Source organism: Pogona vitticeps, chromosome 2 (assembly GCF_051106095.1).
Source record: "Pogona vitticeps strain Pit_001003342236 chromosome 2, PviZW2.1, whole genome shotgun sequence".
In the NCBI taxonomy this organism is placed as follows: Eukaryota; Metazoa; Chordata; class Lepidosauria; order Squamata; family Agamidae; genus Pogona; species Pogona vitticeps.
Genome location: NC_135784.1, coordinates 65,176,526 through 65,196,834, shown reverse-complemented (window position 1 = coordinate 65,196,834; position 20,309 = coordinate 65,176,526). Strand labels below are relative to the sequence as shown.

Genomic DNA, 20,309 nt, shown 5'->3' with positions numbered 1-20,309 from the left:
CTAGAGAATTGATTACCAATTTATTAACAGCAACCAGATTAATAATAGCTAGGAATTGAAAATCCTGGCAAATAGAAGGGGAAGATATGGAGGCAGTGACAGATTTTACCTTCTTCAGCTCCATGATCACTGCAGATGGTGACAGCAGCCATGAAATTAAAAGGCACCTGCTTCTTGGGAGGAAAGCAATGAGAAACCTAGACAGCATCTTAAAAAGCAGAGACATCACCTTGCTGACAAAAGTCCGAATAGTCAAAGCTATGGTTTTTCCAGTAGCGATGTATGGAAGTGAGAGCTGGATCGTAAAGAAGGCTGACCGCCAAAGAATTGATACTTTTGAACTGTGGTGCTGGAGGAGACTCTTGAGAGTTCTCTGGGCTGCAAAGAGATCAAACCTATCCTTTTTGAAGGATATCAACCCTGATTGCTCACTGGAAGGACAGATCATGAAGCTGAGGCTCCAGTACTTTGGCCATCTCATGAGAAGAGAAGACTCCCTGGAAAAGACCCTGATGTTGGGAAAGTGTGAGGGCAAGAGGAGAAGGGGAGGAAAGAGGACAAAATGGTTGGACAGTGTCATCGAAGCTACCAACAAGAATTTGACCCAACTCCGGGAGGCAGTGGAAGACAGGAGGGCCTGCCGTGTTCTGATCCATGGGGTCATGAAGAGTCGGACATGACTTAACAACTAAACAAACAGACAAGGAATTGGAAATCAAAGTGTGAATTTCGAATGGACAAATGGTATAATGAAATATGGAACATTGCTATAAATAAGTTAACTTGTCATTTAAAGGTTAAGAAAGGAGAGATGAAAAAGAATAATTTCTATGATATATGGGGTAGATTTATTGAATCTATATAAGCTAACAAGAGGAAAAGGGAAAGCTCCGAATCAAGAATCAAGGCAGTTCTGGAGAGGAGGACAGTAAAGGAAGAATAAAGATAGAGGAAGAAGAGGATTACTGCAAGAGGTCTCAACTATGGTGGTGGGAAACACAGTCGATTTGTATTTTGATTTATGCATTTTATGTTTATGTTGTAGTTTAAGAAAAAATAAATAAATAAAAAAGAGAATGGCTGCTCTAGCCTAAAGCCTATCCTAGTGTTACTAAGGAGTGGTGGCTAGGTATATGATGAATATACTAGAGATGTCCCTGAGAAGAGTGTGACCTGCTAGTGTAAAAATTAGTGGGAAGAGACACCATCTTGGGGAGGAATGTTGCAGTTGGATTAATTGAAGTTGCTTGGACACGTTTCTCTCCCTTAGTTTCACTGAAATCATAACATAATCTTGTCCTGTTTCCCTATTAGTATAAAATCCTATAATTAGATCTGCATGTGGGATTAGTTCTTCAGCCAGGTCTCCACTACACAGCTTAGGACTCAGAGGTAGCTGTGGCTTCAATATGTGTTACTTAGCTGACTGTGGAACATGTCCTGGGTGGTCACTTTGTCAGGGCAGAGGGCAATGGTTTGCTGTGCTTTCTTTTCTGTGTTTACTTCCCATCTCTTGGAAGACCATTAAATCCCTGTTTCCTTTCAGAATCTGTTAAATTTTTCTCCTCAAAAATCTCCCCTCCATCTCCTCAAATTAAAAGGAATGTGATGCAACCATCTCCTAGGGAGCTGTGTTGCATAGAATTACATGTTTTATTATGCTTCTTTGAACCCCTTAACTCAGATTCCCTCAGCCACCCAAAACTCTTTTGCCCTGGTTGTTCATACTCCTTTGCTACTTATTTAAAATATTTTTACCACATCTTTCTCCTTGAAAGGACCCAAGGAAACCTACCTGGCACTCTTGTACCAAGGAACGTACTTTATCAATTACTCCTACTTTTCCCTTCCTTTGTTTTTCTGCCTCCCTCTATTAGTAATGCTTTTAAATTGAATACCTGTGCAAGCAACATGTGTATTCAATGTTGTCGGAAATATAAATATTGCTGTTATTGATTGTGATATTCTCTCATGTGTGTGCGCGTGCGCATGCGTGTGTGTGCATAAACCATTATAGGTTGCACCATTCTCAATTGCCAAATTTTAACTTTAACTTTGGTTACAGTCTTGTGATTGTTGTTTTCTTTGCGGTTGACTGTTAGTCCTATGTTTTTCTTACAGTTCTATCTTCAAGACACTAAGAGTAGCAATGGTACCTTTATAAATAGTCAAAGGTTGAGCAGAGGATCTGAGGAGAGCCCACCATGTGAAATTCTGTCTGGTGATATCATCCAATTTGGCGTAGATGTGACGGAGAACACGCGGAAAGGTAAGGGTACGGATCATTTTTTCTCTTTATTTTTAGTTTTAAAGTAAGCTTCAGAGAAAGACAGTCCACTTGGTTTATTTATTTATTTTATTTATTTACAATATTTTTTAGCCGCACCATTACCAGTGGCTTCTGGGTGGCGTACAACAATATTAAAACTTAAAAACATTAAAAACATTTTAAAAGACAATATAAAATATCATATATTAAAACAATACTTAAAACATTAATATTAATAAGTCCTGCTGCTCATGTGGCCAGCTAGGGAATACTGTTTAATTAAAATGCTGGCTAAACAGAAAGGGCTTTGCCTGGCGCCAAAAGACCAAGAGTGTTGGAGCCAGACGGATCTCTATAAGGAGGGCATTCCAAAGTTGGGGAGCAACAGCTGAGAAGGCCCTATTTCGACATGCCATCCCCCTCACCTCTTTCAGGGATGGCACCTTCAGAAGGGCCTCCTGGCCTGATCTTAGAAGATGGGCAGGCTCATATGGTTTAGACTTAGTGAAGGGATTTCTCCATGGAAGTAGATAGGTTTAGCTCTCTGCTTCCGATCAATGAGTATCACTTTTCTCAGCAAGTGTTTTTGTTCAGACAATCATGCATGTGTAACAGTACTTTTGTTGTTCTAAATTATAAATGCAAATACCCTGAAGCCTGATTATTGGCCAAATTACTTGTTAAATGCATCTTTCCACTTGTGTATATGTATTTTAATATATACATACTGGTTGAGATTGTACTACTAATAAACTTTTAACTCACTCAACCATGCTGTCGTTTATAACAAAAGTGACGCCTACCCCTAGTTGCTCTTAGCTGCAGGAGAGAAGACCTTATGAATAGTGATATATTTCTTTCTGGGAGATATAACATCTTCTGGTTAAAATCTCATTCAAAACCAAAGTTTGGGTGGACAGTTGTTAGAACTGTCTTTACTATGGTCTTATTTTAGGTTGATTGCCATCCTCTTCCCCGCAACTGGTAATAAAAGTACTGTAATGGCAACATACACAAATGCTAAGATGTGTTTAACATACTAACTTGTATTACCTTTAATACACTTTCTACTAATTAGCCTTCATAAACGTTTGAATGACAAATAGAAATAATATAAATACAATAAAAATAAATGATTAGAATTGTCTGTGTCTATTGTAGTGTATGGATTTTGCTATATTTTCCTTCAGCTTGTCCATATGTTGATTGTTGCTTTTTTTCTGTCATCATATACTTCCTCTATTCCAGGTAGGTGTCAGAACATTAAGGCAAAAAGCACAGGATTTTTTGAAATTTATTATCACTAATTTTATAAAATATATCTCTCTTTTTGCCATCTAAATCTAAGGCAGCTAGCTTCATTTTTCTTGTTGTTCTGAACAAGCATATGGCATCAGTGATAGACTAGCTGAGGACAAACAAAGCTTTGTTGGTTCAGTTTGTGTTGGATGTGGCTACACTCCCTCTGAAAATCAAGACTGTTATTTCTGTGGACCCTAGCTCAGGTTTTGACTGGTTTACCAACTGAATTAACATCCTAAGATGTCTGATTTGGTCATGGTTATGTATGTCTTTGGTACATCCCATGTGGGTAGTAAATTCTAGTTGTCTATGAAAACTGTTGAGAAGCTACATATAGTCCAAAATACTGCACCCAGATTATTGACCAGACTCACCTATAGCAAGAACATGACTTCACCATCTTCCCAAATGTTTCTGGGCATAATTCAAAGTTGTGGATATGACATATAAAGGTTCTATGCAATTTAGGTCAGCGCTCTCTGAAAGACTCCATTTTTCCATATAAGAATACCCAGATTTTCAATGAAGGTATATCTCATGGTCCTGCTGCCCCCAGAGACACATTTTGTGAAGATTTGAAAGATATGACTTTCTCAGTGGCTGGTCTCAGGCTCTGGACTTTCCTACCAGTAGTAGCTAGGCTGGCCTCCTACTTATTGTCCTTCTGTCGGCAGGCAAATACATTTTCAGGTGGGCTTTTGGCAATTGACTGATTTTTGAGGAAGCAGCATTTAATGGGTGGGTGCTATATGTTCTTCATTGGTATGCTTTTAAAATTGATTTTAATTCAGTTTTATCAATTTAATTCACTTTTGTTTCATTGTACTTTAATTTTATAAATTTTCATGTGTTTATGTAGATCTTCTTAAAGTTAATCATGTTATGGGCCGTCTTGGGTCCCACATTTGGAAGAAAGACAAGATGTAAATCAAATATACATTATTTTAGTAATTCACAGATGCATAGACTACTTGAAAGAAAGTAGCTAACTGGAAACTTGGTCTGTTTCCCAGTAGTTTCAAAATGAAGGGTGTAACTATTTGTCCAGGATAACCTTGGTTATAAAATGGATTTGTGAGTATGTTTAGATTAAAATACTACTTGTCTCTGTACAACTTATTGTCAGATACAACATCTGTCTCCTAAATATAGTCCTTTTTGTTTACCTAGATGTTCACGTTATATAAGAGAAATAATCCAAATTCAGTCCTAAAAGAAAGAAAAGAAAGTGGTGCCTTGACGTACAACCTTAATCTGTCCCAGAAGATGGGCGTAACTTGAAATGATCGTAAGTCAAAGCACCATTTCCCACAGGAATGCATGGGAATGGGATTAATCCGTTCCAGCACTTAAAAAAAAAAAAAACCCAAAACCCACAAAACACTGCAAGCCACATTGGAACACGATGGGACTGCAAAAAATTATCAGACAAACAAACAAACAAAGCCAGTCCCATCGGAACGCGATGGGGCTCCAAAAAATAAGCACACACATCCCCCCCCCAAAAAACCTGCAAGCCCCATCAGAACGCGATGGGGCTGCAAAAAACCAAAAAACAGAAAACAACAACACACAAACAAAGTCAGTCCCATTGGAATGCGATGGGGCTGCAAAAAATAAGCACACACACCAAAAAAAGCAGTGCAAGTCCCATCGGAACGTGATGGGGCTGCAACAACAACAACAACAACACAAATCCAGTCCCATCGGAACACGATAGGACTGCAAAATATAAGCATGCACACACAAAAAAAGCACTGCAAGTCCTATCAGAATGTGATGGGGCTGCAAAAAAAATCTCCAAAAAACAAAACAACATAGCACAGAAACATAACCCCCCCAACCCAAACCCACACTGCAAAACCCTGTAAATGTACTCACCCAGGAGCAGAAAGCAGCACCAGTCAGTAAGAAGCTCTTCGGACGCACACACTCTAACCGTTGGGGTGAAAAAGCTACTCAGCTTTTTCACCCCACATTTGAATTTCCCACCTTTTTCCCTGCTCTTTTCTGATTGTTAACTCAAAGCTCCGGCCACAAGTCAAAGCAAAATTTTGCGGCTAGAGCTGGTCGCAACTCGAAATGGTCGTATGTCGGGACATTCGTAAGTCGAGGCACCACTGTATGCTACTTTATTCACTCCTCCTAGTTTGGCACTTTTATACAGTATTTTATTTTTTTCTCTGAGAAGATCAGTATGGCCCCAGCATTGCCACAGAGAATTATATTGAGATTATACGATTTGCTGGAGAGCATAAATTATTTTGCCCTTTTATTTTGCCTTTTTATTGTATTTTAAATGCTGTAAGCCGCCCAGAGACCTTCGGGTAATGTGGGCGGCATATTAGTTAGTTAGTTAGTTAGTTAGTTAGTTAGTTAGTTAGTTAGTTAGTTAGTTAGTTAGACAAACAAACAAACAAACAAACAAACAAACAAACAAACAAATAAATAAATAAATAAATAAATAAATAAATAAATAAAATAAAGCACACTGTTCAGTCTCTATGCCAAGTCTAACACTTTAATCTAACGCTCAAGCCATAATAGCAATATTCAATACTTTTTTGTTTCTTCTAAACTGGGCAACCTAGAACATAAAGTGTAAGGTTTTCTTGGCTTTTAAAAATATATTTCTAAATTCATTTGCTTATGAATGTGGAACTGTTTGAGCAAAATTAACATATCAGTCTGTTTTCATATCAAGTCTATAAAAATGTAATAGTTTCCTTTTGGGGAAATCCAGATTTCTATACTTAAATAGGTAAAGTATCGAAAGATTCTTGGTATAAAGTTAGTATTGATCATCAGAAGAGAAGCCCTTAAGTGGTGCAGGTGAAATCAGCCCTGGCTAGGTATGAACTGTTATTTTTTTTCTAGTAACAGACTTCTTGAAAAATGTGCTTTGAGATGACATAGCATATAAAAAGTCCCATAATCGTTTTCGAGATTTCCACTTTTCTCTTTACATCCTGGAAGAGGATAAACATGCTTTTATGTCATTGGATCCCATTGTCAGTGCTGAAAACTTAAATTGGATTCATAAGACTGGACCTGCTTTGTGTTTTTTTCTCTTAACAAAGTCTAATTCAGATGCAAGACTGCTTTTTCTTTGTATCATATCTTGAAGCATGTTATTGGAAGCATGTACTATGTCTTTGTACTTGAATATATTAAAGTTTGATGATTGTCATTTGGTGATTAGTTATACCACATAAACCAACAGGAGTTTAAAATTCACTGATGCTCATGCCTTCATATCTTTTCATTGGAAATACAAATTATTGTGGATCTTGGACAATATGGATTTCAGGGCTATAAAAACTGAGTGAAGAGAAAAAGCCATCATTTCAGGGTTGTTATTATTCATAAAAGCAATATATAGATACAAATGTTTATAGTTTGTTATCCGCCAACAAGCTTTTTCTAATTTATGACAACTGTATGAATTAATTACATCCCAGAGGCCCCATTATTAACAGTCCTGTTCAAATCTTGCAAACTTAAAATTATGGTTCTTTTGCCAAGTCAATCTGTCTCACATTTGGTGTTTAATGTTTCCCACTGCATCTTGCTTTTCCTAGCATTATTTTTCCCCAGTGGGTCTTGTCTTCACATTGTATGTCCAAAGTACAGTGGTGGTGTTTAGTAAATTTTGCTTCTGATGAGCTTTCTACTGAGATTTAAGTTTGCCTTTGGAACGAGAAAAGGATTGATTGATCTAGAGTAGAGATGGGGGTAATCGTATACAAATACGAATATCTCTGCTCAGGTGGCAATAATGAGGGTCCAGCCCCATGCGGCCGCATGGTCTACTCATCAATCTGCCACTGCTTCAGGTGCCGCAATCCTTCTAATGACTCCGGAGCTCAAAATTGGTGAGCCACTCTTCGACCTGGCAGGGAGGCTTGTCGTCCCACCACCTCCCAGGAGTGGCTCACCAATTGTGAGCTCCGGAGTCATTGGAAGGATTGTGGTGCCCACGGCAGCAGCGGATCGGTGAGTGGACCATCCTCGTTATCGCCACCTGTGTGGGGATTTTCATATACGAATACCCCCATCTCTAATGTAGAACCCATTGATTTGTCTTTCTGGTGGCCGAACTCCTCCAATGCGAAATTTCAAATGAATCACTTGTTTTCCTATCAGCTTTCTTCACCTCACATCCACACATCAATCAGTAATACCATAATATGTATGTTGTTGGCCTTGGTCTCTTTGCACTTAAGAAACATTTCTGGTTTCTTCATAGCTGCTCTGTTGAGTAGCAGGCTTTTTCTGATTTCTTGGTTGCAGTCACTATTTGAAATTATCATTGAAGTGACTATCCTAACAGTAGTTTCTTATCTAGAATGGAACCTATGCATCAGTCAGAACAATCAAATGTGACATACCCATTTCTTTTAGAATGGCTGATACCATTTCATGATCTCTGCAGTCAAAGGTATTACCGTGATTGCAAACTGATTTTCTTTTGAAATTCTCTGGTATATTCCAATATATACTTGTACGCCAAATCCTTCAAAGATGGTTCATTCTCCTTTATTTATTTATTTATTTATTTATTTATTTATTTATTTATTTATTTATTTATTTATTTATTTATTTATTTATTTATTTATTTATTTATTTATTTATTTATTTATTTATTTATTTATTTACAGTGGTGCCTCGCTTAACGATTGCCTCGTTTAGCGATGAATTCGCATAATGATGTGTTTTTTAGAAAATAATATGCACCGTATAACGATGTTTCCTATGGGCGATTTTCGCTTAGCGAAGTTTGGGACCATGCTTCGCATAACGAATGCGATTTTAGGTCCCCTGCTTCACTTAACGATGTTTCTTTTTTCAATTAAAAAAGTGTCTTAGAAAGGTGAAAAATGGTTCTAAATGCTTGGATTCGTTAGAGGACCCCTTAGGTCATGTGCAAACCTGATTTGGCTTTGATCTGACTTTTCGTTAATTTATGATGAATTTTTTTTTCGGCCCATAGGAACCAATGGACCTGTCAAAATCTGACAGCTCCATGCTTTCCTATGGGGGAGAAAATAATTCACCATAAATTAACGAAAGTTCAGATCAAAGCCAAATCAGGTTTGCACACGATTTAGGGGGTCCTCTAACGAACCCAAGCATTTAGAACAGTTGCTGAGTCTTCGTTAATTTTTTGTGAATTTTTTCTTCCCCCATAGGAAATAATGGAGCTGTCACATTTTGACAGCTGTCAAAAGTTGGGGGGAAAAATTCACCATAAATTAACGAAAAGTCAGATCAAAGCCAAATTAACTTTTGCATCCGTTTTAGAGGGTGCAGAAGCTAATCCAAGCATTTAAAACCATTTTTGACTCTTTTATGACACACTTAATTTTGCAAAAATTGACTTCGCAAAGCCATTGAAATGTATTGAGTCAACTTCAATACATTCCAATGGAGGAAACATTGTTTCGCTTAGCGATGTTTCCTATGGGTTTTTTCGCTTAACAACGGCAATCCATTCCAATTGGAACGGATTAACTGGTTTCCAATGCATTCCTATGGGAAATGGTGTTTCGCATAGCGATGGTTTCACATAGCGATTTTTTTTTTGGAACGAATTAACATTGCTATGCGAGGCACCACTGTATTTATTTATTTGATTTATATCCCGCTCATCTGGTCAAATCGATCACTCTGAGCGGCTTCCATAAAAAGTATACAGTGAAGCATAAAATTTTTTTCAGATAAACAACACCACATATAATAAAACAAATAATAAATGGAAAGAGAAAGGAAATTAAGTATTGACAGGAGGGAAGGCCTGAACATATAACCATGTTTTTAGTTGACTCTTAAATATGCCCAGCGTAGGGGCCGCACGAATCGCTGGAGGAAGGTTATTCCAGAGGCGAGGAGCCACCGCCGAGAAGGCTCGATTTTGTGTTCTTTCCTTCCGGGCCTCCCTTGGTGTTAGGCTCCTCAGCCTCACCTCCTGGCTCGTGCAGGTGATCCAGGTAGATCTAGGTGGGAGCAGGGGTTCCGCCAAATATCGAGGTCCTAAACCGTTTAGGGCCTTGTATGTAAGCATTAACACTTTGAAGTCGACGCGGAAACGGATGGGCAGCCAGTGCAGCTTGGCCAGGATAGGAGAGATATGATGGTATTTTCTCACTCCAGTGAGGAGTCTAGCCGCCGCGTTCTGCACCACCTGAACTTTCCATGTCAGCTTCAAAGGGAGCCCCACGTAGAGCGTGTTACAGTGGTCTAATCTAGAGATCACGAGTGCATGTACTAAGGTAGTGAGCGCCCTTGTGTCTAGGTAAGGACGCAGTCGGGCAATCCGCCAAAGGTGGAAAAAGGCGATGCGGACTATCGACGCCACCTGCGTTTCCATGGTGAGCGTCAGGTTTAGGTGTACCCCCCAGGCTGCGAACCCCACTCTTCGCGGCCAGGGCCACCCCCCGAACGAGAGTCACCCAGGCCGCCCACAACAGGGGCACCCACCCTCAGAACTTCCATCTTGTCCGGGTTCAGCCGCAGCCCATTCTCCTGCATCCATTGCAGTACAGCCTCCAGGCAGCGCCGAAGGGACAGGACGGCATCACCTGCAGTTGGTACAAAGGAGATGTAGAGCTGGGTGTCATCAGCGTACTGATGACACGATGCTCCACACTCCCTGATGACCCCACCCAACGGCCTCATATAGATGTTGAACAGCATTGGGGAGATAGCCGACCTCTGTGGAACCCCACATTTGAGACTGCATGGGGCCGAGATATTCTCCCCAAGCTGCACTATCTGGGGGCGGTCTTCCAAGAAGGAGCGGAACCAGGCCAAAGCCAGGCCTCCGATACCTAACTTGGAGAGCCTCCCCAGGAGGATACCGTGGTTGACGGTATCGAAGGCCGCCAAGATGTCGAGGAGGACCAACAGAGATGTCTCACCCCTGTCGGCCTCCCTCAGCAAGTCATCGTACAGGGCGACCAATGCCTTCTCTGTACCATGGCGTGGCTTGAAGCCCGACTGAAACAGATCCAGGGCGTCTGTTTCCTCCAAGTGTGCCTGAAGCTGGTCAGCCACCACCCTCTCAACCACTTTGCTCATGAAAGAAACGTTGGCGACGGGCCTATAATTGCCAATTTCGTCCGCCGCCAAACTAGGTTTCTTTCTTATGGGCCTAATGAGTGTCTCCATTTTTGCATTCCTATGATTACCAGAACATCTTGTTTTGCTGTGTGTCCCTTATGGACACTTGTTAAGGTTTCAGTTTTTTCTTCTGCATCTGTTGGAGTACAAACATGAACGATGATTAGGTTAATAGACTTTCTGTGACATTAATTGATCAGACCTATGCTACTTCAATTCTCACCATTAGAGCCAACCCATTTCCTCTGAGTTTTATATTATCAGAGTAAAACACTTCATTGTTATTGAAAATGTCTTATTCCATTCCATTATAGTTCACACACCTCAAGTATTGCAGTGTTTATATATTCAGTTTCTTTGTTTACAATTCTGAGTTTCCCTTGATTCACATTTCCAATATTCCAACTTCCAATTATGTATGTAGCTTCAGACTTTCCTTTTGCAACTGTGCACCTCAGCTTATGTTCTCTCAGCTTTAGGCCATTTGTTTCGTTAAGAACAGCACTAGTCATACTTATCCTCTGCTCTTCCTCAGTAACTAATTGAGAATCTTCCAACCTTGGAGTGTCATCTTCCAGCACTATCTTCTGTTCCATTTTGGATTGTTTCATCATAGGGCTTTCAAGATAGAAATATTCAGCAATGGCTCACCATTGCCATCTTTTGCAAAGTACGAGCATGAGTTAGCTTGACTATCACTGCTATTGTCTTGAAATGATCCTCTGCCATTGTTATCTGTTATTAATGTTTCCCATTAGCTGCCTGTCAAGAATTTCTGTGCTCCATCACCACCTGAACTGTTAATTTCCTTTTGTTGATGAGGCTATTAATTTTTGAAGGAGTTGGATGACTCTTGACCAATGTACCCTCTAATTTTAAGCCCTGCTGGGCAGGGCTCTGCCCCTTGCTCGTGTGGTTTACCCCTGCATGTGCATGCGACTCTGCCCCACCCACAAGCTGGGTTCCGTCGCAACCGGAACCTAATGTGATTGCTGCGCAGAGGAGGAAGACAGCTGCACAGAGGGGATTCATGCACGCACACACCCAGCTTAGTGGGAACCTTGCTATTGACCATTCTGACTTTAATGACCATGATGCAAGCCTAGACTCGGAATGGTTTCTGATTTTCTGACAGTATTGCTCTCAAGCTTCCCTTACACACTTACCCCCTCGCCACTTTATAGTGTGTTCATCCAAGAGGAGGCTGAGGATTACAGAAACATAGAATTACCTTCAGTATTTGTATTGCAAGCCGTAAAGTATAAGAAACAAACCTAAATGCTTCATCAAAAAATGTGTGATCCCATTTCTTCATTAAATGATACAGATAGCAGACAATGCTTTAAAAAGATGCAGTTAAACCCCATGCTTTGTCTTACAAGTTCTGCCCTGCCTGTGTCCCAGAATTCTGTATTAGAATCATGATAAAAACCATGCAAATTTCACATTTCTATTATATTGTTGTGGTTCAAATTCATGCCAATTTTTAGTTCTAACTGGTTCTATTTGCCATTGGTTTTCCAGTGGTAAGGATCAAGAGAAGCAATACTGATGATTCTTTCATGCTAAGTCTTTCTGCATGTGCACAAAGGATTGTTGCTATTGCTATTGCTGTTGCTATTGATTTTCTGGGCATCCCCTCATGTCCTCCTCCTGCCTGCTGCTCTAGAGGCTTCCTGTCGTTTGCCAGCAGCCTTCCCAGGGCCTTAGGGTCGTTTCTGGAAAGGATTAAAAATGCTGTGCCTGGCATTTTAGATCGCTGGCTGTTTTCTTAAGTGAAAGTAAGGCAAGTGTTATTTTTCTAATATATTTTTCATTCTTAATGACTACTCTATAACTGTTGGACTTCTTTGTAATTGTAGCATGTTGTAAGAACTTTAGAGGGGGTTGTGGGGTTTTTTAAAATGTCACTTTTATTTTTCGAAGGAAGGCACATTTATCCTACCAGAATAATTCAGAGTGGATCTAAATCACCAAGTGGAAGCTAGCATGGGATTTAAATCTCTCTGAACCATTTTATGGTCAGTCACTTCTCTCTCATGAACTTATTTTGGAAAGTTGAAGTATAAGAAGGTTCCCCCCTCCTCTGCTTTTACTTGTGTGTCAGGTTTTTTTTTTCTTGTATGATAGCATTTTTACAGTTGCATAGAGCAATAGCATTGAAATAATTTTATATTTTCATTGAATAGATTCTCATCAACAAGTTATTTAGAAAAAGTATTACTGTTCTTTCTAGTCACCCATGGATGCATTGTCTCCACGATAAAGCTGTTTCTCCCAGATGGTATGGAAGCTAGACTACGGTCGGAGTAAGTGTAATTTTAAATTTGTTGATCTAATGTCCAACAGAGTTTAGATATTACAGAATTTCTATATATCAGGGCTAATATAAATTTATTATGTACCGTTTGTGCCACAATAATTTTTATTCAGTGCCATTTTGTTGTTGTTGTTTAGTTGTTAAGTCAAGTCTGACTCTTTGTGACCCCATGGACCAGAGCATGCCAGCCCCTCCTGTCTTCCACTGCCTCCCGGAGTTGGGTCAAATTCATGTTGGTAGCTTCAGTGACATTGTCCAACCATCTCGTCCTCTGTCATCCCCTTCTCCTCTTGCCTTCACACTTTCCCTACATCAGAGTCTTTTCCAGGGAGTCTTCTCTTCTTCTGAGATGGCCAAAGTATTGGAGCCTCCGCTTCAGGATCTGTCCTTCCAGTGAGCACTCAGGGTTGATTTCCTTTAAAATGTACAGCCTTGTCGTACTCCTTTCCCAATTTTGAACCAATCAGTTGTTCCATATCCAGTTCTAACTGTTGCTTCCAGTACCACATATAGATCTCTCAGGAGTTAGATAAGGTGGTCAGTCACTCCCATTTCTTTAAGAACTCGCCATAGTTGGTTGTGGTCCACACAGTCAAAGATTTTAGCGGAGTCAATGAAGCAGAAGTAGATGTTTTTCTGGAACTCTCTGGCTTCCTCCATAATCCAGCTCATGTTAGCGATTTGGTCTCTAGACCTTCTGCCCCTTCAAAATCCAGCTTGTACTTCTGGGAGTTCTCGGTCCGCATACTGCTGAAGCCTACCTTGTAGGATTTTGAGCATAATCTTGCTAGCATGTGAAATGAGTGCAATTGTACGGTAATTGGAGCATTCTTTGGTACTACCCTTGTTTGGTATTGGGATGTAGACTGATCTTTTCCAATCCTCTGGCCGCTGCTGAGTTTTCCAAACTTGCTGGCATATTGAGTGTAGCACCTTAACAGCGTCATCTTTTAAGATTGTAAAGAGTTCAACTGGAATGCCATCACCTCCACTGGCCTTGTTGTTAGCCATGCTTTCTAAGGCCCACTTGACATCACTCTCCAGGATATCTTGCTCAGGATCAGCAATCACATATCTGGGTTGTCTGGGACATCCAGATCTTTCTGGTATAATTCCTCTGTGTATTCTTGCCACCTCTTTTTAATGTCTTCTGCTTCTGCAAGGTCCCTGCCATATTTGTCCTTTTATCATGTCTATCTTTGCACAAAAATGTTCCTTTAATATCTCCAATTTTCTTGAACAGATCTCTGGTTTTTCCCTTTTTATTATTTTCCTCTATATCCTTGCACTGTTCATACGTATAAGAAGGCCGTCTTGTCTCTCCTTGCTATGCTTTGGAAGTCAGCATTCAATTTTCTGTAACTTTCCCTATCCCCCTTGGATTTTGTTTCCCTTCTCTTCTCTGCTGTTTGTAAAGCCTCGTTGGATAGCCACTTTGCTTTCTTGCATTTCCTTTTCTTTGGGAGAGTTTTTGTTCCTGCCTTCTGTACACTGTTGCGAGCCTCCATCCATAGTTCTTCAGGCACTCTTTCCACCAAATCTAGTTCCTTAAATCTGTTCTTCACTTCCACTGTGTATCCATAAGGGATTTGGTTTAGATTATATCTGACTAGCCCAGTGGTTTTTCCTACTTTCTTCAGTTTAAACTTGAATTTTGCTATAAGAAGCTGATGATCAGAGCCACAATCAGCTCCAGATCTTGTTTTTGCTGACTGTATAGAGCTTCTCCATCTTTGGCTGCAGAGAATACAATCAATCTGATTTCGGTATTGCCCATCTGGTGATGTCCGTGTGTAGAGTCGCCTCTTGTGTTGTTGGAAAGAGTGTTTGTGATGACCAGCTTGTTCTCTTGACAAAACTCTATTAGCCTTTGCCCTGCTTCGTTTTGAACTCCAAGGCCAAACTTGCCTGTTGTTCCTTTCTCTCTCTTGACTCCCTACTTTAGCATTCCATGAGGACTCCTCCACTTCTTCTACAGGATTCTTGCCCACAGTAGTAGATATGGTAATTGTCTGAATTGAATTCACCCATTCCCGTCCATTTTAGTTCACTGACGCCCAGGTTGTCAATGTTTATTCTTGCCATCTCCTGTTTGACCACATCCAACTTACCAAGGTTCATAGATCTTACATTCCAGGTTCCTATGCAGTATTTTTCTTTCCAGCATCGGACTTTCCTTTCACTTCCAGGTGCGTCCGCAGCTGAGCGTCCTTTCGCCTTTGGCCCAACCACTTCATTAGCTCTGGAGCTACTTGTACTTGTCCTCCGCTCTTCCTCAGTAACATGTTGGACGCCTTCCAACCTGAGGGGCCCATCTTCCAGAGTCATATCTTTTAGACTTTTCTTTCTGTCCATGGAGTTTTCTTGGCAAAGATACTGGAGTGGCTGGCCAGTTCCTGGCCAGGTGGATCACGTTTAGTCAGAACTCTCCACCATGACCTGTCCGTCTTGGGTGTCCCTGCACAGCGTAGCCCATAGCTTCTCTGAATTACTCAAGCCCCTTCGCCATGACAAGGCAGCAATCTTTGATGGGGTGTGCCCTGTTAACACACTCTAAATATGATGAGCAGTAATTATTATGAACACTTAAGGAGTAGAGCTTTGTGGGAATAGTAAATTTCTGCAATTCTAGTATATGTTAAATAGAAGGAGAATATTATTTATATTGTGATGTTTTTTCATGCAGTGTCATCCATGCTCCATTACCAAGTCCTGTTGATAAGGTAAGTCTTTGAACAATTTTTTGCTTTGGCCAGATAGATGTCAAAAAACCTTTTTAAAGAAAAGAGTGAGGTATTTTAAAAATTATGAAATGTATAGTGGTTAATCAGTACATTTCCTCATAACCCACTCTAATCTACCATCCCACTTGAAATTGTAAAAATACTGCTTTGGGGCCTTTACTTAAAAAATTGGATACAGCAGTTTGAATAGATAAAATGTTTACACAGATATGTGATGTGAGTGTGTAAACAAAGATATGAAGTGGTGGGTGTATATTCTTGGGTTGGTTCTTAAATACTTGAAAGAGTGTCTCTTGCCATAAAAGCCTATTTGTGTCTTAAGATAATTAAATTAATTCAAATGTTTTCATTGCCTGTGTAACAGCATAACCACCCTGTGTCTCCTTTCAAGCATTGCCCATCTAGGCTTCTTTGATTGCATGGTAGGGTTAGAATCTTCTTTGCTTGGAGAAATTATGCTTTCCATCTTTTAAAAAGGTAGTAGTGCGCCTGCTCCCAAAGAAGCTCAAACTCAAACTATTTAATTATTTCCTTTGGGTTGGGTGTAATTAGTTAACATTAGCAAGGATCAAGAGCAGAAGTGTTCAGACTAATAGCTCTAAGCAACTTGACCTTGCCATCATACTTGCCTACATTCTCGGGCCCATTTGATCAAACCAACTAAAACTGGTCCTATGTAACCAGATCAGATGGTGCGCTCCATAGGAACTATTCCTACTATGTGCCATGAGCAATTTTTGTACAGTTGAAGAAGTTGCAAAGTTGTTTAAGCAAGGTTTTCGGATGTCCATCTTAGGGGTCTTTCCCCTTTCATTAGTCAAAGAGTCTTTATCCTCAAGCTTTACTCCTGATGTTGATCCCGGTGGCAACAACATTGACAGCAGTGGCATGGATTCTTGACTCCACCACTCTTCACCTTTCGAGATCCCCCAGAGTTCTCTTTCTGGTCTGGCTTTGTATGGGTCTTCTGTGGAGAAGGATCCTGCAACATACCCTCTAATTTTCAGCCGTTTCACCCTTTCTTTGGACAAGGTTTGTTTTCTCTATCTCTCCTCACCCCCTTTGGTACTTTTTGTCTCCTTCTCCTCCTCTGCTTTTTCCCTGGGCACTATCAACTTTTCCCACTCCCCAAATTATTTCTTTCTCCTGTAGGGTCTTTTTTCTCTCTCTCCTCCCTCCCCTCCCCCCTCCTCCCTGTTTCGCAGTCAGGCCCTCCCTTTCCCAGGATAGAGAAGATGGCATACAGGTGGGGGGTGGATTCCTCTCACCCTCTTACTGAAAAATCGCATTCTTTTTTCATCCACAAAAACTGTATTGAAAACAGATCAGTGACACTATATTCGTTGAAGCAAACTGGCCCCGTTTCATGTTCAGATATAAATCTGAAATTTAGCAACTAGATTATGCTTTTTGGAAGGTTGTTTCATCATGTTTCTAAAATATTGTCCAAAATGGTGTTCTGCAATGTACACAGCATAAGATTGCTGCTACCAATTGAGGTGATTTTTTTAGAAATAATATAAAAATTCTGATCCCTCCTTGAAGGTCTCCTGTGGGATCCCTTTCCCCGTAGGGGGCTCTGGCATTGGGGGAAGGGGAATCTTCAGTTTTGCAAAATTGTTGCCACCAGGCAGGAGTAATTTTTTAGAAATTTAAGACACACCCCCATCCCAGGCCCCCAACAGCTTCCTCATGATAAAAGGGATCCCACGGAACCTCAGGCCCTTTTGAGGGGAACCAGAATTTTTTTATTTCTGAGAAATTGCTGTTACTGAATACATCATCGGCCTTGCGTGACATAGCTCCTTGAAAAAGATTTCGGGCATTAATAAAAGTAATAATATGTGTGTTGACAAATACAAAAATTAAAGGAATTAACAAAATTTAGCTGCAACCACTCTCTGTTACTTTTTTCCTCTCACCTAGTGCAGCTTTGAGTACAGTCCCAAAACGTATCATGCATAGCAATTTCCTATGAAATGATATAAGTACAGTACTTACTAATGCTAACAGGCTTGATACATATTCAGTTTGATAGATCATGTAGAATTCTTTGAATGGATTAAAAAGAAAGGAAGTGGTACAACAAGAATAAAGAGGAGGATTTTCTCAATACATTTTATGAGTTTAAAGTATTATGGGTTCTACAGATACTTGCTAATCTACAGATACTTGCTATTCTACAGATACTTGCTAAAGCTTGACATAATATGAACAAGATACCTTTTTATCTTCAATTGTACAGGTTGCTGCTAACACTCCCAGTATGTATTCTCAGGAACTGTTTCAGCTTTCTCAATATCTACAGGTAATTTTAAAAATCAAATTATTCCTTTGCCTTATAGATTTGACTAGTGAACTTGTGTGTAGTTTTGTATAGTGGCTGATTTAAGAACAAGGCTGAAAGTGGTTAGACTAGTAACATAATTCATGTAGTTACTTATCCCAACATGCACAGTTAAACACATCTGGTAATGTCAGGTCAGAAAGTCTGATGCTTGAGCAACTTCCTAAGAGCCCTATGGATCTTTATAAACCTCAAAGAAAAATTTGAAACCTATATTCGTCACAGCTGGCATTTGTCACAGAAAAATGCATAATTCCAGAATGAAACCAGATAACCGTTTCCAATCATATCAAAATTCATCTGAGTGTCAAGATAAATAAGTATTTTAATTGTTCCAATAGTTCCAAGCAATATCAGCTTGTCTATTTCTACAAGCTTTATTTATCTATGTTGCACTATGTTCCATATGCATAAAATAAAATAGCAGAAGTAGCATTTCAAAATCTATTGAAAACATTCTTATAGCTATAAGAAAGACTGTAGGAACAAATGCTTAGAAGTATATCAGATTAAACTTAAATTTCAAACAAATATTGAAGTCAAATTTTCAGTCCAAAATACAGGAGCATAAAAAGTACAATAAAATTGAAAATAATTTTTTGATTACAGGAGCTTATAATACAGAAACTTATAGTCTTAAAAGGCACAATCAAAAAGCAGGGAAAATATTTCTAAATGCATAATTAAAAAGTAACAATTCATTATAGCTTTAAACTAGTGGTTCTCATCCTTTGGGTAACCAAGGTGTTCTTGAGCTGCAGCTATCAGAAGCCTTCATATTAGCTCTACTGGCCAGGGTTTCTGGGTGTTGAAATCCAAGAACATCTGGGTTAGCCAAGGCTGGGATCCACTGTTTTAAGTACTCTTTAGCCTTTAGGCATTATTTATTTTATTATTTAATTATTTTATTTAATTTGTATCCCGCCCATCTAGACCAAAGTCTACTCTTGGCAGCTAACAACACAAAAGCATAATAAAATAAAATAAAACAACAGCACTAATACAATTGAAAATAGCAAATAAATTAGGTATTGACAGGAGGTAAGGTCTTTACTTGGCTCTTAAAAACAATTTTTTGTTTTTGGGACAAATTTTTGGGAGGATATTGTTCCAGAGGAGAGGGGCCAGTGTCAAGAAGGCCTGCTTTCTTGTTCTTTCTCTTCGGGCCTCCCTCGGCATCAGGCCCCTCAGCCGCCCATCTGGCTAGAATGAGTGATTCGGGTAGATCTAGGAACGTCAGATATTGAGGTCCTTAAACTGTTTAGGTCTTTATATGTCATCATTAGTACTTTGAAATCAATGCGGAAATGAACAGGCAGCCAATACATGGCAGCCAGAGTAGGGGAGATACGTTTATGTTTTCTCACCCCAGTAAGAAGTCTGGCTGCCACATTCTGCACCGTTTGAAGCTTCCGTATCAATGTCAAAGGTAGCCCCACGTAGAGCACATTACAGTAGTCTAATCTCGAGACTACAAGCGCATGGACCAGAGTGGTTAGGACCCCCACATCAAGATAGGAACTCAGCTGGGCAATCCGCTGAAGATGAAAATAGGCGGTATAGACTGCTGACGCTACCTGGTAAGCGCCGGGTCAGGATGGAGCCCCAGACTGCGAACTGAATTCTTTGTGGTGAGAGTCACCCCCCCCAAAAGAGAGGGAGTTCTCCAAACCAGTGACATCGAGGCCACCCACCCTCAGGACCTCCATCTTGTCCAGGTTCAGCCTCAAACTGTTCACCTGCATCCATTTCAATACGGCCTCCAGACACCACTGAAGGGGCGAAACGGCATCCACTGTTGCTGGAGAAAAGGAGATGTAGAGCTGGGTGTCATCAGCGTACTGATGACATGAAGCCCCACACCCCTGATCTGTTTCTAATTCCTATTTCATCTACTTTTTTCAAAAGTACCAGACCCGCAAAATATTGGACTAACATGATGCTGCTATGATAGTTATGGTCTTTATTTTGACTAACTGGGTCCCTGCACCAGTGGGATTATTAAGTTACTTGGGTACCATTTTACTGGGTAGACAAAGTGCCATGAGTGTGCCAAGTGCTGGGGAACCAAATTGAACAGTTACCAATTTGCTCTATCTTCACTTTAGAACTCTAGGATGGTTTTTCTCTTCTCCTTTGTTCTTATTTTCTTATCATTTATTTATTTCATTTATATACCACCCATCTGACTGAAGGCCACTCTGG

The 20,309-nt window shown here is 40.1% G+C and overlaps 1 protein-coding gene across 50 annotated transcripts in view; it reads left to right on the top strand.

Annotated features, from left to right (window-relative positions):
* The window catches only part of SLMAP (sarcolemma associated protein), a 136,980-nt gene that overhangs the window by 65,158 nt on the left and 51,513 nt on the right, over positions 1-20,309 (top strand). For 27 of the 50 annotated variants that reach the window (XM_078385309.1, XM_078385312.1, XM_078385318.1 and 24 more), the window contains exons 2-5: positions 2,122-2,275; positions 12,930-13,002; positions 15,700-15,736; positions 18,003-18,065. In XM_078385309.1, coding sequence (XP_078241435.1) covers positions 2,122-2,275; positions 12,930-13,002; positions 15,700-15,736; positions 18,003-18,065 — 327 coding nt within the window. The remainder of the gene's footprint in view (positions 1-2,121; positions 2,276-12,929; positions 13,003-15,699; positions 15,737-18,002; positions 18,066-20,309) is intronic. The other 23 variants (XM_078385307.1, XM_078385313.1, XM_078385310.1 and 20 more) reach the window with 1 other exon arrangement.